This window comes from Macaca nemestrina, chromosome X (assembly GCF_043159975.1).
Source record: "Macaca nemestrina isolate mMacNem1 chromosome X, mMacNem.hap1, whole genome shotgun sequence".
In the NCBI taxonomy this organism is placed as follows: domain Eukaryota; kingdom Metazoa; phylum Chordata; class Mammalia; order Primates; family Cercopithecidae; genus Macaca; species Macaca nemestrina.
In genome coordinates, this window is record NC_092145.1 from 36,119,053 (window position 1) to 36,146,133 (window position 27,081).

Consider the following 27,081-nt stretch of genomic DNA (forward strand, 5'->3'; position numbering starts at 1 on the left):
TAAAAGGTGAATTTTATGTTATGTGGATGATATCAACTAAAAAAATAAGATACCTAAAAAATTAGGTGCTCATCCGGAATAGTCATTAAAATCAAAATCATATTTAGAAACACACCTAAGTCAGTATCATATATATATAATATAGACTATATAATGATAGTTCTTTATTTAGCTGGTCTTATACATACATATGTGTATATATACATATAAATTCATGCGTTATATAAATGTGAATAATTTATATAATATTAAGGGTGCCCACCAATCTTCATTGAGAAGCGACTCCCAGATCACAGGAGTCCCAGCTAACTTGGCCAAGACAAAGTAGGTTCTGGGAAGCTCCACGCGCACCCCTGTATATCTTATCCTGATAGGACAGCCCGGAAGTTTATAAGACTTCTACTAACACGTGACCAGCGCAGACACAGGGAAAAGGTTCAAGGCGCGCTTGTGACGTCATTTCGGCGCGACCCTCTTCTTGGCGTAGAGTCTTCAGATTGCTCCTGGGAACCATGCCGAAAGTAGTGTCTCGGTCAGTAGTCTGCTCTGACACTCGGGACCGGGAGGAATATGACGACGGCGAGAAGCCCCTCCATGTTTACTACTGTTTGTGCGGCCAGATGGTCCTAGTGCTGGGTGAGTAGCTGGGAACTGCGGGGGCGTCTGCCAGGAGCCAGACTTCGGGTTCTTGAAGGCAAATTTCCTCTGACTGATCTGGGAACCACTTCTCAACGAAGATTGGTGGGTTTTCTCTTTCCGACGAAATCCTCCCTACACATCCCCGCCCCACTCCAGGGCATTTTTTTTTCCTGTTTTTTGTTTAGCCTTGTGACTCTGTATCCAGACCTTCCTCAAAACTAAACTCCTTCAGGAAAACAAAAATAGAAACACAAACATATTGTATTTCCCTCTTAATCCACTGTCTTCAAAAACTACTGCCTCTAGAAACTTTATAATGTTTCTGCTGGATACCAAGATGCTGCAGTTGCTCTTACGTTACAGCAAACAAAAATCAAACCCTCCCTTGATCCTGTATTCCCCTCCAGCTATAACCCCATTTCGTTGCTTCTTTTATAGCAAAGTTTCTCAAAAGAGTTGCCTATATTGGCTGTCTCTGCATCCTGACTTCTCATTCTCTCCTGGCCTCACTTCAGGTAGGCTTTCCTTCCCACCTCATCATCTTAACCGTATTTGGCAGAATTACTAACTGAACTCCGTGTTAACAGTTCTAGTGGTCAGTTATCAATGTTCATTTTAATTCTTCTCTCAGTGGCATTTAACAGAGGTAATCATTTCATTCTTTTTGCAACACGTTTTTTATTTGCTTCCAAGACTCCATACTCACCTGATTTTCCTCCTACCTCAGATTTTTCCCCTTCTTCTTCTTCTTTTTTTTTTTTCTTCCTTTTTTTTTGAGATGGAGTCTCACTCTGCCGCCCAGGCTGGAGTGCAGTGGCGCAGTCTCGGCTCACTGAAACCTCTGCCTCCCGGATTCAAGTGATTCTCCAGCCTCAGCCTCACGAGTAGCTGGGATTACAGGTGCCCGCCACCACGCCTGGCTAATTTTTGTATTTTTAGTAGAGAGGGTTTCACTACGTTGGCCAGACTGGTCTCGAACTCCTGACCTCAGGTGACCCACCCGCCTTGGCCTCCCAAAGTGCTGGGATTACAGGCGTGAGCCACCACGCCTGGCCTTAGATTTTTCCCCTTCTTGTCTGGCTCCCTTTTCTCTCTCAGATTTTTAGGCATTCCAAGGCCATATAGCTCAGTACTCTCACCTATTCTCACTCTGTACCCACCCCCTAGGTGATCTCATTCATTCCTAAGCTTTAAATACAACCGACGTGCTGGTAACTCCCAGATGTTCATCTTTAACCTGCACCTCTTCTCAGACTTCAATTGCCTATTCAACATCTCCACTTGAATGTCTAATGGGCCTCTCAAACATATCGTGCTGAAAATTGAATTCATGACCCTCTACACCCGCTCTCCAATTGTTTCTCTTACAGTCATCCCTATTGCAGTCAGTAGTATCACTATTCATCCAGTATCTCAGACCAAAACCTGGAATCAGTCTTGACTTCTCTCTGTCACATACCTTACATCTGTCCAGTCCATAAGGAAATCCTACAGGTGCTTTCATGAAAATTATGCAGAATCTGACTGCTTCTTTTCACCTCCATTCTTTTTTTTTTTCTGAGACAGAGTCTCAACTCTGTCACCCAGGCTGGAGTGCTGTGGCGCGGTCTCAGCTCACTGCAACCTCCACCTCCCGGGTTCAAGCGATTCTCCTGCCTCAGCCTCTCAGGTAGTATGGGCCACCAGGCCTGGCTAAATTTTTTTTTTTTTTGAGACGGAGTTTCACTCTTCTTGCCCAGGCTGGAGTGCAATGGCGCGATCTCAGCTCACTGCAACTTCCGCCTCCCAGGTTCAAGTGATTCTCCTGCCTTAGCCTCCCTACTAGCTGGGATTACAGGCATGTGCCACCACGCCCGGCTAATTTGGTATTTTTAGTAGAGATGGGGTTTCACCATGTTGGCCAGGCTGGTCTTGAACTCCTGACCTCAAGTGATCCACCCACCTAGGCCTCCCAAAGTGTTGGGATTACAGGTGTGAGCCACCGTGGCCAGCCTACCACCTCCACTTCTAACACTGTAGTCCAAGCTACTACCATCTTTCACCTGGATTGGCACCATAGTCTCTTGCTCTCGTTGCTTCCACTGTTTTCTACATAGTAGCCAGAGTCCTGTTCAAAACCAATGGTTTCATATAAGACTGAGAATAAAACCAAAGTCCATCCATACCAAGACCCTTGATCAGGCCTGTGGCTACCTCTCAGGCTTCATCCCCTAACAGTCTTCCCCTTGCTCATTGCACTTCAGCCACAGTGGCCTTTTTGCTTTTTCTCCATCATGTCAAAAGTGTTCCGGCCCCCCAGTGCCTTTGGAATTGGTATTTCTTCTGCCCCAAAAACTTTTCCCTCAGTCCCTCCTTACTTCATTCAGGTCTCTGCTGAAATGTCATTTCCTTAGAGAACCCTTCCCTGATTACCTTATCTAAAACAGCATCCCTGTCACTTTGTCCTCTTACCCTGCTTAATATTTAGCACTTAACCATTGCCCAAGATCATATTATAATTATTTTAAAATATGTTGCCTCTTCCACTAGAATGGAAGCTGCATCAGGGCCGGGATTTTTTTTTTTTCTGTTGAAACAGTGTCTAGCTCTTGTAGCCCAGGCTGGAGTGCAGTGGCGTGATCTCAGCTCACTGTAACCTCCATCTTCCGGATTCAAGCGATTCTCCTGCCTCAGCCTCCCAAGTAGCTGGGATTACAGGCATACACCACCATGCCCAGCTAATTTTGTATTTTTTTAGTGGAGACGGGATTTCTCCATGTTGGTCAGGCCAGTCTTGAACTCCTGACCTCAGGTGATCTGCCGGCCTCGGCCTCCCAAAGTGCTGGGATTACAGGCGTGAGCCACCGTGCCTGGCCAGGGGGGAGACTTTATCTGCTTTGTTGTTTGCTGAATCTTCAGCACAGTGTTAGAATAGTGCCTGCTACCTAGAGGGCCCTCACATATTTATCCAAGAAATTAATTCTTGGTAAGGAGGTGTGGTGAAAACAGCATGGGCTTTTGAATCACTTAGAGTTGGATCTGAATTCTTGTTCTGCTTCTTATTAGATGCATGGTGTATCTCTTACCCTTTTTAACTTCAGTTCCTTCATCTTTAAAACAGGAACAACAAATCTCTACTTTAACCATTCATTGTGAAGAGTAAATGAGCTGACACGTAAACTGCGTAACGTTCTCTAACTCCTCTCTTCATCTCCTCTATTCATCTTGAATTACTCTGACCACTTGACTTTCTCTGTTATCCTTTAGGTATTTAATTTGCGTTACATAAATTTTCTTTTTTTTCTTTTTTTTTTTTTGAGCGACGGAGTCTTGCTCTGTTGCCCAGGCAGGAGTGCAGTGGTGTGATCCCAGCTCACTGCAACCCTCTGCCTCCTGGGTTCAAGTGATTCTTCTGCCTCAGCTTCCCAAGTAGCTGAGACTACAGGTGTGTGCCACCATGCCCCGCTAATTTTTGTATGTTTTAGTAGAGACAGGGTTTCACTATATATTGGTCAGGCTGGTCTCGAGCTCCTGACCTCAGGTGATCCACTGCCACCTCGGCCTCCCAAAGTGCTGGATTACAGGCGTGAGCCACCGCGCCTGACCCATTATATCAATTTTCAATCTGTTTTACAACTGTACCTAATTTGTTTACTGTGTTTTCATTGTTTTCAGATTAAAATTCCTCCAACTAGGATGGATCATTTGTATACTATATAATCACTTACCCTCTCTCTCCCCCACCTTTTTTTTTTTGGACGGAGTCTCGCTCTGTTGCCCAGGCTGGAGTGCAATGGCGTGATATTGGCTCACAGCAACCTCTGCCTCCTGGGTTCAAGCGATTCTCTTGCCTCAGCCTCCCAAGTAGCTGTGCCAGGCTGGTCTTGAACTACTGACCTCAGGTGATCTGCCCGTCTTGGCCTCCCAAAGTGCTGGGATTACAGGTGTGAGCCACCTTGCCTGGCCTCTTTTTTTTTTTTTTAAACAGAGACAGGGTCTCGCTGTGTTGCCCAGGCAGGAGTACAGTGGCTATTCACAGGCAGAATAATGGGACATGACAGCATTGCACCCCTGGTCTCAAGTAATTGCCCTGCCTCATTCTTCTCAGTAGCTGGGACTGTAGGTGCATGCCACCACGCCCAGCCTCTCTCCTTTTCTTAGCACACACCCACTTTTCCCAGTGCTTCCTCGTAGGCATTCCAGTATGCTTGATTGTGTCTTCTGATTCTAATGCATTATAACACAAACCAAGTGTACTATGATCACAGAAATCCTCATAGAAACCTGAATTGCAGTACTGGGAAGGACTTTTGAGATAATATCATCTACTCATCTTTCAAATGAGGCAAAAGTCTCTGAAGGAGGAAGTGATTTGCCAAAGATCACCAGGGTAGTAGCAGAGCTGGGACCAAATACCAAGGTCTCCTGACAGAAAGTCAGTTTTAGTCGGAACATTCAGTAATAGGTTTCAATAAGCATAGTAATTGCAGTAGAAAATTCTAGTGCTAGAGACCCCATTCAAAACTTCTCAGGATATTTTGCAGTGACTCATTTGCTATATTTTGCCGTGACTCTAGTGACCAAATCTCTCCATTCCTTCAGACTGCCAGTTAGAGAAATTGCCCATGAGGCCCCGGGACCGGTCCCGTGTGATTGATGCTGCCAAACATGCCCATAAGTTTTGTAACACAGAAGACGAGGAGACTATGTATCTGCGGAGGTAAGAGGTTGATGCTCCCTGTTTAGGATTTCCCTATTGTGTTGGAGTCTGTTTCTGAATAATATAAATATCACATCTATTGTTGAACAGGTCAGTTGGGTCCAATACTTTGACATTTGTGGTGGTTTTCTAACTTCTGTTGATGTAGTAATATCTTTATTGTGCTTTGTTGAAATGGTGCTCAGATGTGATTCCATTGCTTTTTTTTTTTTTTTTTTTTTTTGAGATAGAGTCTCGCTCACTCTGTTGCTCAGGCTGGAGTGCAGTGGTGTGACCTCGGTTTACCGCAACCTCCACCTCCCAGATTCAAGCAACTCTGTTACCTCAGCCTCCCTGATAGCTGGAATGACAGGCGTGCACCACCACGCCCAGCTAATTTTTGTATTTTTAGTAGAGACCAGGTGTCACCATGTTGGCCAGGCTGGTCTCGAACTCTTGTCCTCAAGTGATCCTCCTTCCTTGGCCTCCCAAAGTGCTGGGTTTACAGGCGTAAGCCACTGTGCCCGGCCCCTCCATTGCCATTTGATAGCTGTAGTTTGTTTACAATGTACAGGTTTGAATGAGTTCATTCAACCTGTAATCTTGTGGAGCATACCATGTGCCAGGCACTGAGCTAGGTACTGGATCTGTGAAGATGAATAAGGTATGATTTTTACCATTAAAGAGCTCGTGACTTTGAGGGAATGACTCCTGTTGTGATGGTCTTCTGAACACAAGGAAAAACAGGTGGGAGTGGGTCATTTGTCCTGAATGGTGGCCAGGAAAGTCTTCAAAAGATGATGGCATTTGTGTTTAGCCTGAACTAGGATTTCACCAAGTAGATGAAGGGAATGAAGAGCATTCCGGGTGGAAGGAATATGGAAGCATTAAAAACATCAAACATGATGTGCTTTAGAAACCTGAATTGTCCTTTGTGACTGGAGCACAGGTTACTTTACAGGAAGGGGTTGATGCATACTAGGGTGAGGACAGAGTAAAGTACTGAAGTGGTCAAGTTTGGCCTTAATCTGTAAGCAATGAAGAGCCATCTCCGTTTTTGTTTTTTTTTTTTTTTGGACAGAGTTTTGCTCTTGTTGCCCAGGCTGGAGTGCAATGGTGTGATCTTGGCTCACTGCAACCTCCACCTCCCAGGTTCAAGTGATTCTCCTGCCTCAGCCTCCCGAGTAGCTGGGATTACAGGCACCTGCCACCACGCCTGGCTAATTTTTTGTATTTTTAGTAGAGATGGGGTTTCACTATGTTGGCCAGGCTGGTCTCGAAATTCTGACCTCAGACGATGCACCTGCCTGTGCCTCCCAGAGTGCTGGGATTAGAGGCGTGAGCCACTGCACCCGGCCCATCTCTGTTTTTTAAGCAGCAGTGTGATGTGGTTAGCTCTGTTTTAGATTTGGGAGTCCTTGGTATATATGGGAAATTGAAACCTGGGAAGGGATAAAATTACAGAGTGTGGAGCAAGCAGAGAGGACTGAATATTTAAAAGGCAGACAAAAGAATTGGAACAGAACCAGAAGAACCTGGTGATGTGGAAAACAGAGGAGAGAGTATCAAGAAGTGTGTGCGGGTGTGACTAGGGAATGGTTACCAGCAGGTGCTAGAAGTCATGGAAAGGTCAATCCTAGGAATTAAAATATCCATCTATTCATGCAACAAATATTTCATTTACTGAGTTCCTACTGTGTTCCAGATACTATCCTAGAAGTCTGGAATATTCCAGTGTATTAGTTTTCTAGAGCTGCCATAATAAAGTACTACAGCCTGGGTGTGGTGGCTCATGCCTGTAATCCCAGCACTTTGGGAGGCTGAGGTGGGTGGATCACTTGAGACCGGGAGTTCGTAGTGAACTCCCATCTCTACTAGAAATACAAAATTTAGTTGGGCATGATGGTGCGTGTGCCTGTAATCCCAGTTACTCGGGATGCTGGGATAGGAGGATTGCTTGAATGGGGAGGCAGAGGTTGCAGTGAGCTGAGATTGTGCCACTGTACTCCAGCCTGGGTGACAGAGTAAGACTCTGTCTCAAAAAATAAAAAAAATAAAGTACTACAAACTGGGTGGCCTAAAACAATAGAAATTGTTTAATAGTTGTAGAGGCTAGAAGTCTGAAATCAAGGTGTTGGTAAGTCCATGCTGTCTCTCAGGATTGTAGGGGAGAATCCTTCCTTGCCTCATTCCTGGTTTTTGGCGTTTACCAGCAATCCTTGGCATTCCTTGGCTTGTAATGTAAATGCATCACTCCAGTCAGTGCTTGTATCATCACATGGTATTGTCCCTTTGCCTATTCTTTTCTTAGAAGGGCACCAATCATATTGGATTAAGGGCCCATCCTCCTCCAGTATGACATCATTTTAACTTAACTAACTGTATCTGCAACATCACTATTTCCAAATAAGGTCACATTCCGAGGTTCCTGGATGGATGTGAATTTTTTTTCTTTTTTCTTTCTTTTTTTTTTTTTTTGAGATGGTGCATGCTACCATGCCTGGCTAGTTTTTGTATTTTTAGTAGATACGGGTTTTCACCATGTTGGCCAGGCTGGTCTCAAACTCTTGGACCCAAGTGATCCTCCCACCTCGGTCTCCTAAAGTGCTGGGATCACAGGCATGAGACACTGTGCTCGGCCAGAATGTGAATTTTTAAGGGTCACTATCTAATCCAGTACAACCAGTAAACAGCAAAGAATCCTGCCCTTATGAAACTTTAGTGTTGAACCAGAAAAAGCTATAGGCTGACATCTAGCTACGTGTTTTCTTTCCTTCTTTCTTTTTTTTTTGAGATGGAGTCTCGCTCTGTCGCCCAAGCTGGAGTGCAGTGACGCGATCTCAGCTCACTGCAACCTCTGCCTCCTGGATTCAAGTAATCCTCCTGCCTCAGCCACCCATGTAGCTAGGATTACGGTTGTGTACCACCATGCCTGGCTACTTTTTGTATTTTTAGTAGAGACAGGGTTTCACCATGTGAAACTGCTCTTGTGAGCCTCCTTCTCCTTCTTTGGCCTTCTCAATCCTTTGGATTCTTTTTCTTCTGCCTGCCCCTCAAGTATTGGTATTCCACACGGTTCTGATCTTGCTTTTGTCCCTGCTCTCTTTATGCCTTCCTTGGGCATTCTTGTCACCTTACATGGCATTAGTTACACTTATGCTGATGATAAAATCTAAATCTGCCTACTGTGCCTTCCTGTATCCCAGAACTGTATAGCCAGTTGCCTACTCTACCTCTTTACCTGATGTCCTACCTTTCAGATCCAACATGATGAAGGCCAAACTCATCATTTCTCTACTGTGGACAATACCACAGATTGATTCACTCAGCACCACTCTGACACTCTTCTGCTACACCCTCCTATACATGAGTGTCTGTAAAGTTAGGGTGCATATTCCAGTCCCCTTCCCCACAACAACTAAGATTCTGAATATGACTTAGCTTTGGCCAAGCAAAAGAGATGGAAGTAGATGTCAGTTGATGGGTGACCTCAAGCCTTTTTTACCCTTTTATCCTTATTCCATCCTGCTTCTTAGGAAATGGACATGATAATTGGAGTACTAGCAGCCAGTCTGAGACTGGGAAGGAGAGGCCACAAGAATTGCAGAGCCTTTGCCCTGCTATCCTTGGGTCTCAACCAGTGCTCAGAACTGCCTTCCTCCTGATGTCTTTTACATGAGAGAACAAGCTCTTTTGTTGAAGCCATTGCAGTCAGGTCTCTGTTACTATTAGCCAAATACTAGTCCTTCTTTTCCTTCTTCTTATGATGACACAAGGATTCGTGCAGTGGCCCCAGCGAGAAATCTAGGAGTCAGTCTCTCTTTGTCTCACCTGTGCCCACCATCCCACCATCCCCTGCATACATCTAGTCACTCACCACGTACTGTCGATTCTGCCTTCTAGTCTCTTTTGTGGCTGCCTCCTCCTGTTCAGCCCTGCTGCACTGCCGTTATTCCAGTACCCAGAATCACTTGCTTAGACTACTGAAGTGGCCTCTTACCTGGTCTTTTGGTCTATAGTTTTGCTCTTCTTCAGTCTATCCTCTACTGCTTGAATTATCTGAAATACACATTATGTCAAGTCACCTGCTTCAAATCTGTTAGTGACTCTTCATCACTTATAGCAATGCCTTTCAAACATTTTTAGATGAAAAATCCTTTCTTTAATTAAATTCTTACCCAGAAGTATAAATAAATAAGACTGATAAGCAGAAAGCTGTTCTGAGTAGGGAGGAGTCTAGCCCAATCCATTAAGGACTCCTCCTTCCTCCCCATCTGATTTCATTTAGGGGTCATTGTGGAGTACAAGGAAAACACTCCTAGTTGGCTGGATAAAAATCTAAGCCTGAATGCACTCTATGATCTGTCCATCCTCATCTTCTAGTACTCTCTTGATTTTTTTTTTTTTTTAAAGAACAAACATTTATCATTTTATATCTTTTCAGCAATTCAAGAGCAAGTTTAGCTAGGTTGTTCTGGTCTCATGAAGCTGCGATTAAGAAGATGACCATGTAAACAGTCATCTGAAGTCTTTTTTTTTTTTTTTTTGAGACAGGGTCTCACTCTGTCACCCAGGCTAGAGTGCAGTGGCACAATCACAGCTCACTGCAGCCTCGATCTCCTGGGCTCAAGTGATCCTCCCACCTCAGCCTCCTGAGTAGCTGGGACTATGGGCATGTGCCACCATGCCTGGCTAATTTTTAATTTTTTTTGTAAAGACAGGGTCTTCCTATGTTGCCCAGGCTGTTCCTGAACTCCTAGGCTCAAGCAATCCCCCTGCCTTGTCCTCCCACAATGCTGGGATTACAGGTGTGAGCCACCATGCCTGGCCTGAAATCTTGATTAGGGCTGGAGATTCCTCTTCCTACCATGGTAGGCAGCTGAGTGCTAACTGTTGGCAAGAAGCCTCAGTTTCTTACCACAGGGATCTTTCCATAAGGCTGCTTGAGTATCCTCATGATATGGAAGCTGGATTCCCACAATGTAAGTAATTCAGGAGAGCAAGGCAAAAGCCGCAGTGTGTTTTATGGCTATGACTCAGAAGGCATGCACAGTTGTTTCTGTGATGTCCTTTTGGTGTCACAAGTCAGCGCTATTCATTGTGGGAGGTGACTGTACAAGGGTGTTAGTACCAGGGACAAGGATCATTGGGGGCCACCTTAGAGGCTAGCTACCACAGCCAGAATGGAGAATTTGTTTTTTCTTGAGATGAAGTCTCACTCTGTTGCCCAGGCTGGAGTGCAGTGGTGCAATCTCGGTTCACTGCAACCTCCACCTCCTGGGTTGAAGTGATTCTCCTGCCTCAGCCTCCTGAGTAGCTGGGATTATAGGCACGCACCACCATACCTGGCTAATTTTTGTATTTTCAGTAGAGACGGGGTTTCACCATGTTGGCCAGGCTGATCTCGAACTCCTGACCTCAAATGATCCACCCGCTTTGGCCTCCCAAAGTGCTGGGATTACAGGCGTGAGCCACTGTGCCCAGCCGAGAATGTTTTGTTTTTTTTTGTTTTGTTTTTGGTCACTGAGTCTTCCCTATCTCATATATTCCTTGAGATTCAGGATAGGAAAGAAAATCAAGGTCAATTATCCCAAACATCTAGCTCATGTTAATCACTTCTTTATAGTCATACCACTTGAAATTCTTACCTCATTTACATTAAAGTCTCATTTCAATAAGATGAACTTTTTGAGAGCAGGAACCCTGCCTATTTTTCTGAAACCCTTAGGACAGACATCTTGCCTGCTTCTTGGCACATAGTTAGAAATAGATACATTTTTATAAACTTGACAAAATCCAGTTTGTCATTGGTACTTGAAGATTAACTCATTGAGAAATATGCAGCCCCATTTATTTGATATTTCTATGCGTTTTGAAAGCTTGAACTTATGGGATTGGCTGACTTCAGGATTCTAGGAGAAGTTCATTCTCCGTGTGGTGAATCTCTCCCTTTAGTATGGGGTTGAATTTAGTCCCAGTGGGACCAGACAGGGTATACAGAACCAATAATATTGTTAGTGCCCTGGTCCCGTGATATCAGTGAATTGGAGCACCTTCGACATAAGTAATACTTGTAAATGGAGAGGCAGAATGTTAAAGATGATGGTCAGCACAGTCTGTATAGTTATATCCCAAGCAGTACCACTTTGTGACTTTGGGTGAGTAATCTTTTAGGCCCCCAATTTCCTTATCCTTCAATTGGGAAAATAATACCCATGTGTTGTCAAAGAGCAACTGGAAGTCTCCTACAGTACCAGAAAGACCGTAAATAGTTATAATGACTTTGGAGAGCACTTTGGCAACATCCAGTATAGCTAAAGATGCATATAATGTATGCCTTAGCAACTCTACTTTTCATGTACACCTTAGCAAAGTGATTCTCAACCTTCGCTGTGTGCCAGAATCATCTGGAGGAGTTTTTGTTTTGTTTTGTTTTGTTTTGTTTTGTTTTTGAGACGGGGTCTCGCTCTGTCACCCAGGCTGGAGTGCAGTGGCCGGATCTCAGCTCACTGCAAGCTCCGCCTCCCGGGTTCACGCCATTCTCCTGCCTCAGCCTCCCGAGTAGCTGGGACTACAGGCGCCCGCCACCTCGCCCGGCTAGTTTTTTGTATTTTTTAGTAGAGACGGGGTTTCACTGGGTTAGCCAGGATGGTCTCGATCTCCTGACCTTGTGATCCACCCGTCTCGGCCTCCCAAAGTGCTGGGATTACAGGCTTGAGCCACCGCGCCCGGCCTTGTTTTGTTTTTTAATTCGGATGCCTCAGCTTTACCCTCAGAGACTCAGAGATTTCGTTTCTGTTTTCGTTTTTTTTTTCTGAGACAGAATCTTACTCTGTTACCCAGGCTGGAATACAATGGCACGATCTCTGTTCACTGCAACCTCCGCCTCCCGGGTTCAAGCAATTCTTCCACTTCAGCCTCCTGAGTAGCTGGGATTACAGGCACCCACCGTCATGCCTGGTTAATTTTTGTAGAGACAGGGTTTCACCATGTTGGCCAGGCTGGTCTTGAACTCCTGACCTCAGGTGATCTGCCTACCTCAGCCTCCCAAAGTGCTGGGATTACTGGCGTGAGCCACTGCACCCAGCTGAGATTTAGTTTCTTTTAAATTGAGTTATAATCTACATACCATAAAAGTCACCATTTTAAAGTGTATGATTCAGTGGTTTTAGTATGTTTGCAAGGTTGTGCAAAAGATTGGACACCTCTGCCCTAGAGAAAGGAATGCTGCACAGAGGCCAAGAAAAGTCTGAACAGACAGGCCTTGCTGGGTTTAGATCATGTGCTTTTCATCCAATCACATTTCTACATGGTTGTCAATCATGTCTCTAACAAAGCTACCATAAAACCCAGGAGGGCAGGGTTTAGGAAGCTTCTGGGTGGCTGAATACGTGGAGGTTCCTGAAGGGTGGTGTGCCCAGGGAGGGCATGGAAGCTCCAAACCACTTGCCCCTTACCTCACCCTGCACATCTCTTCTCTGTGTCCTTTGTGGTATCCTCTATAGTTAACTGATAAACATTAACTATTTCCCTGAGTTCTGTGAGCCACACTAGCAAATTAATCGAACCCAAAGAGGGGGTCGTGAGAACCCCAACTTGAAGCTAGTTGGTCAGAAGTTCTGGAGGCCTGGCTTGGCATGGCAGCTCACGCCAGTAATCCCAGAACTTTGGGAGGCTGAAGGGGGCAGATCACTTGAGGTCAGGGGTTCAAGACCAGCCTGGCCAACATGGCGAAACCCTGTCCCTACAAAAAAAATTACAAAAATTAGTCAGGCGGCCGGGTGCGGTGGCTTATGCCTGTAATCCCAGCACTTTGGGAGGCTGAGGCAGTTGGATCATGAGGTCTGGAGATTGAGACCATCCTGACTAACACGGTGAAACCTCGTCTCTACTAAAAATAAAAAAAATTAGCCGGGTGTGGTGGCACACACCTGGAGTCCCAGCTACTCGGGAGGCTGAGGCAGGAGAATCGCTTGAACCTGGGAGGCGGAGGTTGCAATTTGCCGAGATGTGCCGTTGCACTCCAACCTGGGTCACAGAGCGAGACTCAGTCTTAAAAAAAAAAAAAAAAAAAAGTTTTGGAAGCCTGGACTTGCGACTGGTATCTGGTTGGTGGCCGGTCTTGGGGTCCAAGCCCTCAACCTGTGGCATCTGACACTGTCCGAGTAGACAGTGTCAGAACTGAATTGGAGGACACCTAGCTGGCATCCATTTATTGGAGTGTGGGGTTTTCCCCACACACATTTGGTCACAGAAGTCGTCTTCTGTGTTGAGGGTTGTTGTGGTATGAGATCAGAGGAAAAACCCAATTTGACAGAGTTTTTCCCAAACAGCTGGCATTCACCAATAGACCATCTGCCTCAGTTGTACTGCCTGCCTGCCTGCTTCATCGTTCCTCCCTCCTCTCTGCCCTGGCCAGTCAAGTTGGAAGGGAACCTTAGGAAGGACGGGGAAACAGAGGAAGTAGATAGAAATTCTTTTTTTTTTTTTTGAGACGGAGTTTTACTCTTGTTGCCCAGGCTGGAATGCAGTGTTGCAATCTCGGCTCACTGCAATCTCCGCCTCCTGGGTTCAAGCGATTCTCCTGCCTCAGCCTCCTGAGTAGCTGGGAGTACAGGCACGTACCACCATGCCTGGCTAATTTTTTGTATTTGGTAGAGATGGGGTTTCACCATGTTGGTCAGTCTGGTCTCGAGCTCCTGACCTCAGTGATTCACCCGCCTTGGCCTCCCAGAGTGCTGGGAGTGTGAGCCACCGCGCCCGGCCCCCATTTTTAAATTGGTGTATTTGTCTTTCTGTTGTTTAGTTGTAAGAATTCTATATTACGCATACTAGTCCCTTATCATATATATGATTTGTAAATATTTTATTTCATTCTGTGAATTGTTTTCTCACTTTTTTGATGATATTCTTTGAAGCACACAAGTTTTAAATTTTTATCATCCTGTTTATCTGATTTTTTTCTTCCATTGTTTGTGCTTTGGGCGTCATTTCTAAGAAATGGCCAGGCATGGTGGCTCACGCTTGTAATCCCAGCACTTTCGGAGGCCAAGGTGGGTGAATCATTTGAGGCCAGGAGTTTGAAACTAGCCTGGCCAACATGGCGAAACCCCATCTCTACTAAAAATACAAAAATTAACTAGGCGTGGTGGTGCACACCTGTAGTCTCAGCTACTTGGGGCTGAGGTAGAAGAGAATCGCTTGAACCCGGTAGGTAGGTGGAGGTTGTAGTGAGCCAGCCGAGATCGTACCACTGTACTCCAGACTGGGTGACACAGCCTGAATCTATTTCAAAAATAAAGAAGAAATGTTTGCCTAATCCAAGCATATGAAGATTTGCAGCTGTGTTTTCTTCTAAGAGTTTTATAATTTTACTACTTACATGTAGGTCTTTCATTCATTTTGAGTTAATTTTTGTGTATAGTAGGGGGCTAAATTCATCCTTTTGCATGTGGCTATCTAGTTGTCCCAGGACCTTTTGTTAAAAAGACTGGGTTTTTCTCCCTTAATGGTCTTGGCACCCTTGTTGAAAATCAGTTAACCATATATGTATGGGTTTATTTTAGACTCTCAGTTTCTATTCCATTGACCTGTATGTCTGTCCTTATGCCAGTACCACCCTGTCTTTATTACTGTAGCTTTTTAGTCAGTTTTGAAATTGGGAAGTGTGAGTTCTCCAACTTTGTTTTTGTTTTTCAAGATTGCTTTGGCTGTACTGGATTTCTTCCAATTCCATATTAATTTTAGGATCAGCTTAAATTTCTGTGAAAAAGCCAGCTGGGATTTTGAAAGGGACTGTGTTGAATCTGGAAATTCTTTCGAGGAATATTGCCACCTTAACAATATTAAGTCTTCCAATCCATGAACATCAAAATGTGTTTACATTTATTTAGGTCTTCTTTAATTTCTTTTGGTAATACTTTTTAGTTTTCAGTGTACATTTCTTGCACTTCTTTTGTTAAATTTATTGTAAGTGTTGAATAGAAGTAGTGAGAGTGGCATATTTATCTTGTTCCTGATTTTAGGGGGAAAGCTTTCAGTCTTTCACCATAAAGTATGATGTTAGTTTATGTGGTGTTATGATTTGAATGTGTTCCCCAAAAGTTCATGTGTTGGAAACTTAATCTGTCTGCCCTATGAATGAATTAATGAGGCTCTGCTCTTATGCATGGATTAATGTTGCTGGCATGTGAGTAGGTCTGTTATTGCAGGAGCGGCTTTGTTTTAAAACCAAGCTTTCTCACACTCACTTGCCCTTCCGCCATGTTATGATGCAGCATGAAGGCCCTTGCCCAATGCTGGAGCCATGCTCTTATGCTTCCCAGCTTTCAGAACTGTGAGAAATCAATTTCTTTTATTTATAAATTATCCAGTCTGTGGTATTATCTTACAGCAACAGAAAATGCACTAAGACGTGGGTAAACAGATGTGGGTTTTTCAGAGATGTCCTTTATTAGGTAGAGGAAGTTCCCTTCTATTCTTAGTATATTGAAGGGATTTTGAATTTTGTCAAGCATTTTTTCTATGTGTCTGTTGAAATGATTATGTTTTTCTCTTTCATTCTATCAATATGATGTGTTAAATTCTTTTTAGCTTTATTGAGGTATAATTGACAAAAATTGTATGTGTTTAAGGGATACAGCTTGATATTTTGATATACATGTACATTGTGAAATATCACCACAATTAAGCTAATTCATGTATCTGTCACCTCACAGTTACCATTTTCTTTGTGTGTGTAGGTAGTGAGAATACTTAAAAAATTTAGAATGTACAATACAGTATTGTTAACTATAGTTATGATGCTGTACATTAGATCTCCAAAACTTACTTGTCTTGTATAACAGAAACTTTATACCTGTTGAACAACAACCTCCCATTTCCTTCACCTTCAGCCCCTGGCAATCACCATTCTACTCTCTGCTTCTATTGAGTTTGACTATTTTAGATTCCACAAACAAGTGAGGTCATGCAGTATTTGTCGTTCTGTGTTTTGCTTATTTCACTTAGCATAATGTCCTCCAAGTCCATCCATATTATCACAAATGGCAGGATTTCCTTCTTTTCGTAAGGCTGAATAATGTTCTGTTGTGTGTGCATGTGTGCGTGCGTGCCACCTTTTCTTTATCCACTTAGCCATTGATAGACATTTAGGTTGCTTCCATATCTTGGCTATTGTGAATAATGCTGCAATGAGCATGGGAATGCACATATCTCTTTGAGATACTGAACTCATTTCCTTTGGATGTATACCAAGAAGTGGGATTGCTGGATCATAGGGTAGTTCTATAATTTTCTGAGGAATCTCCCATACTGTGTTCTATAATGGCTGTACTAATTTACGTTTTCACCAGCACACCAGCAGTGTGTAAGGGTTCCCTTTTCTCCACATCCTCCCTAACACTTAACTTTTGTCTTTTTTTTTTTTTTCTGAGACGGAGTCTTACTCTGTCACCAGGCTGGAGTGCAGTGGTGCAATCTCGGCTCACTGCAACCTCCACCTCCCGGGTTCACGTGATTCCCCTGCCTCATCCTCCCTAGTAGCTGGGACTACAGGCGCATGCCAACATGCCTGGCTAATTTTTTGTATTTTAGTAGAGACGGAGTTTCACCATGTTGGCCAGGATGGTCTCGATCTCCTGACCTTGTGATCCGTCTGCTTTGGCCTCCCACAGTGCTGGGATTACAGGCATGAGCCACTGCGCCCAGCCTTGTCTTTTTGATAATAGCCATTCTAACTACTGGAGTGAAGGGATATCTCATTATGTTTTTTTTTTTTTTTTTTTTGAGACAGGGTCTCACTCTGTTGCCCAGGCTGAAGTGCAGTGGTGCAAGCTTGGCTCACTGCAACCTCTGCTTCCCAGGTTCAAGTGATTCTCCTGCCTCAGCCTCCCAAGTAGCTGGGATTACAGGCGTGTGCCACAACACCCGGCTAATTTTTGTATTTTGAGTAGAGACAGGGTTTCACCATGTTGACCAGGCTGGTCTCGAACTCCTGGCCTCAAGTGATCTGCCCATCTTGGCCTCTGAAAGTGCTGGCATTCCAGGCGTGAGCCACCACGTCCAGCCCTCATTATGGTTTTGATTTGCATTTCCCTGATGATTAGTCTTTTCATATACCTGTTGGCCATTTATATGTCTTGGAGAAATGTCTATTCAGGTCATTGCCCATTTAAAAAATCAGGTTAATTATTTATTTGCTATTGAGTTATATGAATTATTATGTGAGAAAAGAAGATTGGTTTGACCACAGAAAAACCTAAAATTTCCACATGGTGGAAAAAGTCAAAGACAAATGACAAACTAGAGAATAACCAAGGCCCCTTCATTATTTACAAGTTTCCTTAATGTAAAATTAAAAGGTAGCTGAATAAACAAAGGACATGAACTAACAGTTCAAAACAAAGAAAATGCAAATGACTATTAAATATATGAAAAGATGTGTAACTTTACTCCTAAAAAAAGAAATACAAATTAAAAGATTCCATTTTTCACATGTGAGAATGGCAGTGATGCAATTTAATGGCATACAGTGTTGATGAGACTGTAAGGAAACAGGAACTCTCAGTATATTGGTAGTGTGAGTCTAAATTGGTTCAACTTCTATAGAGAGAAATTTGGCAGCATCTACCAGAATTTAAAATGTACACACTTCTAGGAATTCATCCAACACGTAAAAAACATTTTGGTTCATCTATACAAAGGAATACAATGTGGTCCTTGTAAAGAATGAAGTAGCTCTTTATCTATTGATAGGAATATATATATACACATATATATATATATTTTTTAACCAAGTTATATTTTTAAGTGAACGAAAGTAGAGAACACTGTATATTTGTTTAAAAAAGGAAAAAAAAAATATTTTCTTTATGTACCATTCAGAGTTCTTTGCTTATATATGCATCAGCTATCTCTAGGATGAGCAGAAAAAACCAGAAACAGTATTTGCCTCTGGGGAAGGGAACTGGGTGGGTGGAGGATGAGTGGGGAAGATTTTTTTTTTTTTTTTTTTGAGACGGAGTCTCGCTCTGCCGCCCAGGCTGGAGTGCAGTGGCCGGATCTCAGCTCACTGCAAGCTCCGCCTCCCGGGTTCACGCCATTCTCCTGCCTCCGCCTCCCGAGTAGCTGGGACTACAGGCGCCCGCCACCGCGCCCGGCTAGTTTTTTGTATTTTTTAGTAGAGACGGGGTTTCACCGTGTTAGCCAGGATGGTCTCGATCTCCTGACCTCGTGATCCGCCCGTCTCGGCCTCCCAAAGTGCTGGGATTACAGGCTTGAGCCACCGCGCCCGGCCGATATTTTTTGTTTTATACTCTTATGTATACCATATGCATATATTGCCTATTACAAAGTTGAAACAAGGGGAGGGGAAGTGAGGAGACCAGTCAGGACGAGCTGTTACAGTCGTCCAGGGAGTTGATAATGGTGGTGTAGGCTAAGATAGTGGCAGGAACGTGGAGACAAGCAGACAGATTCAAGGTCTTTTCTTGGAGATAAAGTCCGTAGGATTTGCTGATGAAGTAGGTGTGGGAGATGAGGGGAAGAGAAGAATCAAGGATGAGTCCCAGGTTTCTGTTAAGCAGCCGTGTGGGTGGAATTGAGTCCTTGTGTATATGACTTGGTGTCTAAGGTGGTATTGTGTGGACTCTTGAGCTTGACTGCCTGGGCTTAAATTCAACCTCTGCTTCCTAGCTCCACAACTTTGGGCAAGCCATGTAATGCTCTGTGGGCCTAGGTTCCTCATTTGTAAAGTGGGAATAATAATATGACCTACCTCACAGAGTTGTTGTAAGGATTAAATGAGTTAATACATGTATACTTTTTTTTTTTTTTGAGATGGAACCTTGTTCTGTCACCCAGGCTGGAGTGCAGTGGCGTGAACTCGGCTCACTGCAACCTCTGCCTTCCAGGTTCAGGTGATTCTCCTGCCTCAGCCTCCTGAGTAGCTGGGATTACAGGCACTCACCACCATGCCCGGCTAATTTTTATATTTTTAGTAGAGACAGGGTTTCCCCATGTTGGCCAGGCTGGTCTCAAACTCAAGTGATCCACCTACCTGGGCCTCCCAAAGTGCTAGGATTGCAGGCGTGAGCCACCGTGCCCAGCCAAGTTAATACATGTATGCTTTAGAATAGCTCTTGGCACATAGTAAAGGGTTTATAAATGGTTGCTGCTATTATTGTTGTTGTTATTACTGCAACTACTATTGCTACCTGTGATTATGACTATGCTGCTCCTCCTCTTCCTCTTCCTTTGTCAGGGAGATACCTGACCCATTTCAGGGGCTTCCATAAATGTTACAGGAAGGGAGGAATGTTGAACCAATGAGTTGACCTATAAAATGAAAACCTTTTAAAGGCCCTCTTAGCGTTTGAAGAAATGGGATAGTAAAGTTGATACATTATGAGATTTGTTCATATCTTTTTATTTTTTAACTTCCATTTTCTGTGCAGACCTGAAGGCATTGAACGACAGTACAGGAAGAAATGTGCAAAGTAAGTATTAACAATGTGGGTTTCTCCAAGCATAGGCAAGTAGAGGCATAATGTGTTAGGAAAATAATTATTTGGATACAACTCTCCATTATGTCTTTTTTTTTTTTTTGAGATGGAGTCTTGCTCTGTCACCCGGGCTGCAGTGCAGTGGTGCCATCTCGGGTCACCGCAACCTCTGCCTCCTGTGTTTAAGTGATTATCCTGCCTCAGCCTCTCTAGTAGCCGGGATTACAGTCACGTGCCACCATGCCTGGCTAATTTTTATATTTTTAGTAGAGACAGGGTTTTGACATGTTGGTCAGGCTGGTCTCGAACTCCTGACCTCAGTTGATCCGCCCACCTCGGCCTCCAAAACTGCTGGGATTACAGGCCTGAGCCACCTCGCCCGGCCCCCATTGTGTCTTTATCCTTATAATCTCAACTGCCTTCAGACTTCAACTAAGTACAAATACCAATATGTTCCCCAAAGAGGCTAGTCAAAGTTATATCTTTGACCAGATGACCAGAAAAAGGAATTTTTTTTTTTTTTTTTTTTTTTTTTTTTTTGAGACAGAGTCTTGCTCTTGTTGCCCAGGCTGGAGTGCAGTGGCACGACCTCCACTCACTGCAACCTCCACCTCCCAGGTTCAAGCAATTCTCCTGTGTCAGCCTCCCAAGTAGCTGGGATTACAGGCACCCGCCACCACGCCTGGCTAATTTTTGTATTTTGAGTAGAGACGGGGTTTTGCCATGTTGGCCAGGCTGGTCTCGAACTCCTGATCTCAGGTGATCCACCCGCCTCAGCCTCCCAAAGTGCTGAGATTACAGGCGTGAGCCAACACGCCTGGCCTAAGTGATTCTTATCAGGTAGAGGTAGTTTTAGGAAACACTGAGAAGAGCCAATCATTAGTTTATGCCACCAACAGAAATATTCCCAGAGTCTAAGCACACTTTGCAAATTGCTGTTTTGGGAATTTGGATTATGAGATTTCGCAGAAATTCACTGTGCCATTGCAGGTGTGGACTGCCGCTCTTCTACCAATCCCAGCCGAAGAATGCTCCCGTTACCTTCATTGTGGATGGAGCGGTAGTCAAGTTTGGCCAGGGCTTTGGGAAGACGAACATATATACTCAGAAACAAGAGCCTCCTAAGAAGGTAATTAACCATTGAAAGAGAGACTGCTTAATATAGCTCTAGATTTAGCTCATGTTTTGAAATAAGATTATAGTGCACGAGAAACTGCTCTTTATGGATGTATTCTTTTTATTTCTTTTTTTTGTCTTTTTCTTGCTTTTATTTCTTTTTCTTTTTTCTTTATGGATATATTCTTATACTTTATTTTTATTTTTTAAAAGTTAAAAACAATTTGAGGGGTGCATAGATGCACATATTTATGGGGTACATGAGATATTTTGATACGGGTATGCAGTGTGTAATCACATCATGGAAAATGGGGTATTCGTCCCCTCAAGCATGTATATGGATGCATTCTTTATTAATTGGGTGCCATTTTTGTGTATAAACAGACGCTATGTAATTGTAACACCTGTTATGTGTTTTCTGTTTTCTACAGTTGCCTCATGAATAAGGTTAGAAATTGTATGGTTTTGGCCGGGTGCGGTGGCTCAAGCCTGTAATCCCAGCACTTTGGGAGGCCGAGACGGGCGGATCACGAGGTCAGGAGATCGAGACCATCCTGGCTAACACGGTGAAACCCCGTCTCTACTAAAAAATACAAAAAAATAGCCGGGCGAGGTGGCGGGCGCCTGTAGTCCCAGCTACTCGGGAGGCTGAGGCAGGAGAATGGTCTAAACCCGGGAGGCGGAGCTTGCAGTGAGCTGAGATCCGGCCATTGCACCCCAGCCTGGGCGACAGAGCAAGACTCTGTCTCAAAAAAAAAAAAAGAAATTGTATGGTTTTTACTCACATTATTTTCCTTCAAATTTTCCTCCTCTTATGGAGAGATGTCATCTGTTATTTTACATATGGTTTTTTTGAACAATTAAAAACAGTGAATTAGGCTAATTAAAAACTATGTTCCAAGCTGGGCATGGTGGCTCATGCCTGTAATCCCAGCACTTTGGGAGGCAGAAGTGGGAGGATCACTTGAGGCCAGGAGTTTGAGACCAGCCTGGGCAGCATGGCGAGACCCTATCTCTACAAAAAATAGAAAGTAAATTGGCTAGGTGTGATGGTGTTCACCTATAGTTCTAGCTACTCAGGAGACTGAGGTGGGAGGATCACTTTAGCCCAGGAGTTTGAGGTTACCTTCAGTTATGATTGTGCCACTGCACTCCAGCCTGGGTGACAGTAAGACCCTGTCTCTTAAAAAAAAATTAATTGCCGGGCACGGTGGCTCAAGCCTGTAATCCCAGCACTTTGGGAGGCCGAGACAGGCGGATCATGAGGTCAGGAGATCGAGACCATCCTGGCTAACACGGTGAAACCCCGTCTCTACTAAAAAATATAAAAAACTAGCCGGGCGAGGTGGTGGGCGCCTGTAGTCCCAGCTACTCGGGAGGCTGAGGCAGGAGAATGGCGTAAACCCGGGAGGCGGAGCTTGCAGTGAGCTGAGATCCGGCCACTGCACTCCAGCCTGGGTGACAGAGCGAGACTCCGTCTCAAAAAAAAAAAAAAAAAAAAAAATTAATTGGATGGGTGCAGTGGCTCACGCCTGTAATCCCAGCACTCTGAGAGGCCAAGGTGGGCAGATCGCCTGAGGTCAGGAGTTTGAGACCAGCCTGACCAACATGGAGAAACCCCGTCTCTACTAAAAAATGCAGAATTAGCTGGGCGCGGTGGTGCATGCCTGTAATCCCAGCTACTTAGGAGGCTGAGGCAGGAGAATCGCTTGAACCCAGGAAGTGGAGGTTACGGAGCTAAGATCGCGCCATTGCACTCCAGGCTGGGCAACAAGAGTGAGACTCCATCTCAAAAAAAAAAAAAAGTAATTAAAAATAAATTTTAAGAACCCATGATGGACCATGCATAGTGTCTCTTGCCTGTAATCCTAGCACTTTGGGAGGCTGAGGCAGCAGGATTGCCTGAGGCCAGGAGTTGGATACAAGCTTGAGACATTAAGCGTTAAGGATGCTTTTTTATACCTTCCGTCCTTTTTTTTTTTTTTTTTTTGCGAGACCCAGTCTCTACAAAAAATGTAAAATTAGCCAGGTGTGGTGGCATATGCCTGTAATCCTAGCTAAGTGTGAGGCTGAGGCAGGAAGATCACTTGAGCCCAGGAGTTTGAGGTTGCAGTGAGCTATGATTGCACCACTGTATTCCAGCCTGGGCAACAGAGTGAGACCCTGTTTCAAAAAAATAAAGTAATAATAAAAAAAAGAGCCTTTGATGGCAAATGTTAGAAAAATATGTAAATAAAAACATTGGCACTTTTAAATAGGTCAGCCTGTCCCAAAGAGGTAGTGTTTCCCCCAGTACCCACAGCCCCTCACGCAGGCGTGTGCGCACACACTCACGGCTCATGGATCCTGTTTTGATGAACCGGACTGACTTCTTGCCTGCCACTCCAGGTGATGATGACCAAACGGACCAAAGACATGGGCAAGTTCAGTTCTGTCACTGTGTCTACCATTGATGAAGAGGAAGAGGAGATTGAGGCCGTAAGTGTCTCTGGTCTTAAGGAAACCGGAATTTGGGGGGGAAGGGTGCGAGGAAAGGGGACTCTGGAGTTGGAGCCTTGGAGTAGTGGAAATATTAGAGACTTCACTTTGAGACCCTGCTTTGCTGATAAGAAACTGTGGGCTGGGCGCGGTGGCTGACATCTGTAATCCCAGCAGTTTGGGAGGCTGAGACGGGTGGATCATGAGGTCAGGAGATCAAGACCAGCCTGGCCAGCATGGTGAAACTCCGTTTCTACTAAAAATACAAAAAAATTAGCTGGGCGTGGTGGTGTGTGACTGTAATCCAAGCTACTCAGGAGGCTGAGGCATGAGAATCGCTTGAACCCAGGAGGTGGAGGCTGCAGTGAGCCGAGATTGCGCCACTGCACTCCAGCCTGGGGACAGAGCAGGTCTCTGTCTCAAAAAAAAAAAAAGGAAGAGAAACTATGACAGTGAGCTCATTCCTGTTTCCTTGAATCTCAGAGACATCTGTAAAATGAAAACGAAGGAGTTGGATGAGATCAGTGATTTTTTTTCCCACATACTATTTTTAGAGACGCCTTAGAGGGCAAAGTCCTCATCCCTCTTAATTTGAGAAACTACTGGACTGAATGATTTCAGGTTCCTTCCAGTCCAACTCTGATGGTTTGTGAGTCTGTCCTCAGTAGTAGTAGCAATTACCTTCATGGTTCTTCAGTATAATATTGATGGCGAGATGTCATCTGCTGTTTTACAAATGTTTCGGTTAAAATGTAAATGCTACTGAAGAATTACTTGAACCCAGGAAGTGGAGGTTGCAGTGAGCTGAGATTGTGTCACTGCACTCCATCCTGGGCAACAGAGTCAGTTTCCGTCTCAAAAAAAATAAAAACAAAAAACAAAATAACCAAATCCGCCTCCCTCCCCCCAAAAAAATACCCTAAATGCTCCTGGATTACTGAAAAGATGGAGAATGGAAAAGGAACAGAGTCCTGCCATTTTAGTCATGATTTCATGATTTGAGTAGTATACATTATGACTTAAGGTCTTTGTTGTTATTCCTTGGTGAGACTTCTGGTTTAAGGATGCTCCTTTTTTCCTTCAGAGGGAAGTTGCTGACTCATATGCACAGAATGCCAAAGTGATTGAAAAACAGCTGGAGCGCAAAGGCATGAGCAAGAGGCGACTGCAAGAGCTGGTGAGTAGCAGGGGGTAGCAAGGTGCTGGGGCCCAGTCGTTTGGATGTCTTGGTCTGAAAGACCTTCCAGCAGGCAGGGAAATCTTTTAGGAAATCTGTTGGGAGTTTCTAGAGTAGTTGGCTGCCAGTTTTATAACCCTGGTCTGTGACTGTCAGTGTACCCTACTCTGTAGTAGTGACCCCAGGATCTGGGCCCTAAATCATGATACTTGTTATGGCCCTAACTAGGATGATATTTTATTTTATTTGTTTTATTTTATTTTATATATTTTGGAGATGGAATCTCACTGTCGCCCGGGCTGGAATGCCGTGGCGCAGTCTGAGCTGTGCTGATTTCCTATGGCCACAGCCTTCTTTTTGCCCATTTTGCCTACAAATAGCATTTTTTGTGTGTGTGCTATAACATCAGAAAGGTTGGAAGGTAGATGTTAGAGGTATATAATGATTTGGGAACTGTGATTCTAGTTTGTACACTAAATAAACATTAAGGGAAAGTGTTTGGGTTGGTTAGAATAAGGAAGGAAGATAATTTTGTGTCATGTATCAAGACATACACTTTTTTTTTTTCTTTCTAGGCTGAACTGGAAGCCAAGAAAGCGAAAATGAAGGGGACCTTGATTGACAACCAGTTCAAATAACCAGGCCTTTTTCTGAGCCCTAGACTGGAGGCAAGCATTTAGATCAGGAGGCAAAGTAATTTCTTGATTATATAGATGGACTCTTATTTGTGTCCTAGCAGAAGGCTTTACGTTGTTTCCCATTGGTTCTCCTACATTCAGTGAGGTCTTTAACTGAGTCCATTTGACTTTCTTTCTTTTTTTTTGAGACAGAGTCTTGCTCTGTCGCCCAGGCTGGAGTGCAGCGGCACGATTTCGGCTCACTGCAACCTCCGCCTCCTGGGTTCAAGCGATTCTTCTGCCTTAGCTTCCCGAGTAGCTGGGATTACAGGCGTGTGCTACCACACCTGGCTAATTTTTGTATTTTTAATAGAGACAGGGTTTCACCATGTTGGTCAGGCTGGTCTTGAACTCCTCACCTCGTGATCCGCCCTCGGCCTCCCAAAGTGCTGGGATTACAGACGTGAACCACTGCCCCGGCCACAAATCCATTCTCTTGTGTAATTTCCCTTTTGTTGTTGTTGTTATTTCATTTTAGTTTAGTTTCTGAGATGGAGTCTCACTCGGCCCCCCAATCTGGAGTGCAGTGGCATGATCTCGGCTCACTGCAACCTCTGCCTCCTGGGTTCAAGAGATTCTCCTGCCTCAACCTCCCGAGTAGCTGGGACTACAGGCACCTGCCACCACACCCGGCTACTTTTTGTATTTTTAGTAGAGACGGGTTTCACCATGTTGGCCAGACTGGTCTCGAACTCCTGACCTCAAATGATCCACCCACCTTAGCCTCCCAAAGTGCTGGGATTACAGGCGTGAGCCACCATGCCCAGCCTTGACCTGCTTTCTAGGAGATGGAGTTTTCTGAATTTTTCTGTATTTAGGTTTTCTGTACTATTTTTTGTCCATTTGATGCAAACTTCTTAAGCTGTGTAGAAACTTTATGAATAGATCAGTGCTTTAGTGTCTCCAGATGATTTTTGGAAAAAATATTATGGTGTGTCATAGAAAAAGCACTATGAATTATATTTAGGTATAGCAAGTCAGATCCTTTGAAGTGACTCTGTCTCTGTTCTTAGAAGGGTTCTTGGAATTGGCTGTGGTTTGAATCTTTCTACTGTCAGAGGAACCCCATTAAAAGCCAAAGTCTTCATAAGGCTTTCTTTACTTCAAACACTGAAGCTGTAGGTGAGCCATCCCATATTGATTGTATACTCGAAGAAGGAAAAGCCAGATTGCAGTGAGCGGGTAGGACAGCTCAGATCCAAATGAAAGTAGGGTCTCAAGTAACCCAAGACCGGGTGGCTCACACCTGTAATCCTAGCACTTTGGGAGGCTGAGGCGGGCAGATTGCCTGAGCTCAGGAGTTCGAGACCAGCCTGGGCAACATGGTGAAACCCTGTCTCTACTGAACTACAAAAGAAATTAGCCAGGTGTGGCAGCATGCGCCTGTAGTCCCGGCTACTCGGGAGGCTGAGGCAGGAGAATTGCTTGAACTCGGGAGGTGGAGGTTGCAGTGAGCTGAGATTGCGCCACTGTACTCCAGCACTCCAGCCTGGACGACAGAGTGAGACTCTGTCTCTACAAAAAAAAAAAAAGTAACCCAAGGGAGGGAGCTACCATCTAGTCGGGCAGCTAGTACTGCTGCTTTGCATGGATACATGGGAGGGAGATGTTATAGATTAAGAAATGATAGCGAGATAAACAAAATGATCTGTTGGGTATCTTTTACTTTACGTTTGCTGTTTGCAGAGGAGTGTTGTATATATAGATATTATTTTATGTCACACTGCTTCAGTGATACCTATATCCATGTTTGTATCCATGTTTGTATCCATTCAACTGTATTAAAAGGTGTTGGGACAGGAGTTGTGTTAA

The 27,081-nt window shown here is 44.3% G+C and overlaps 1 protein-coding gene across 1 annotated transcript; it reads left to right on the forward strand.

Annotated features, from left to right (window-relative positions):
• Positions 1-455: 455 nt before the first annotated feature.
• Positions 456-27,081, forward strand: STEEP1 (STING1 ER exit protein 1). Its single transcript, XM_071089294.1, has 7 exons — positions 456-636; positions 5,221-5,338; positions 19,774-19,815; positions 20,812-20,950; positions 23,326-23,415; positions 24,500-24,592; positions 25,168-27,081. The coding sequence occupies exons 1-7, from the start codon at positions 513-515 to the stop codon at positions 25,228-25,230; spliced, it is 669 nt and encodes a 222-aa protein (XP_070945395.1). The 5' UTR covers positions 456-512; the 3' UTR covers positions 25,231-27,081.

What these genes read in the sequence shown, in the direction of transcription:
- STEEP1 (XM_071089294.1), top strand. Translation starts at nt 513, where the DNA reads ATGCCGAAAGTAGTGTCTCGGTCAGTAGTCTGCTCTGACACTCGGGAC. An exon ending in CCAGATGGTCCTAGTGCTGG is followed by an intron (nt 637 to 5,220) that starts GTGAGTAGCTGG and finishes CCATTCCTTCAG; the next exon opens with ACTGCCAGTTAGAGAAATTG. An exon ending in GAGACTATGTATCTGCGGAG is followed by an intron (nt 5,339 to 19,773) that starts GTAAGAGGTTGA and finishes TTTTCTGTGCAG; the next exon opens with ACCTGAAGGCATTGAACGAC.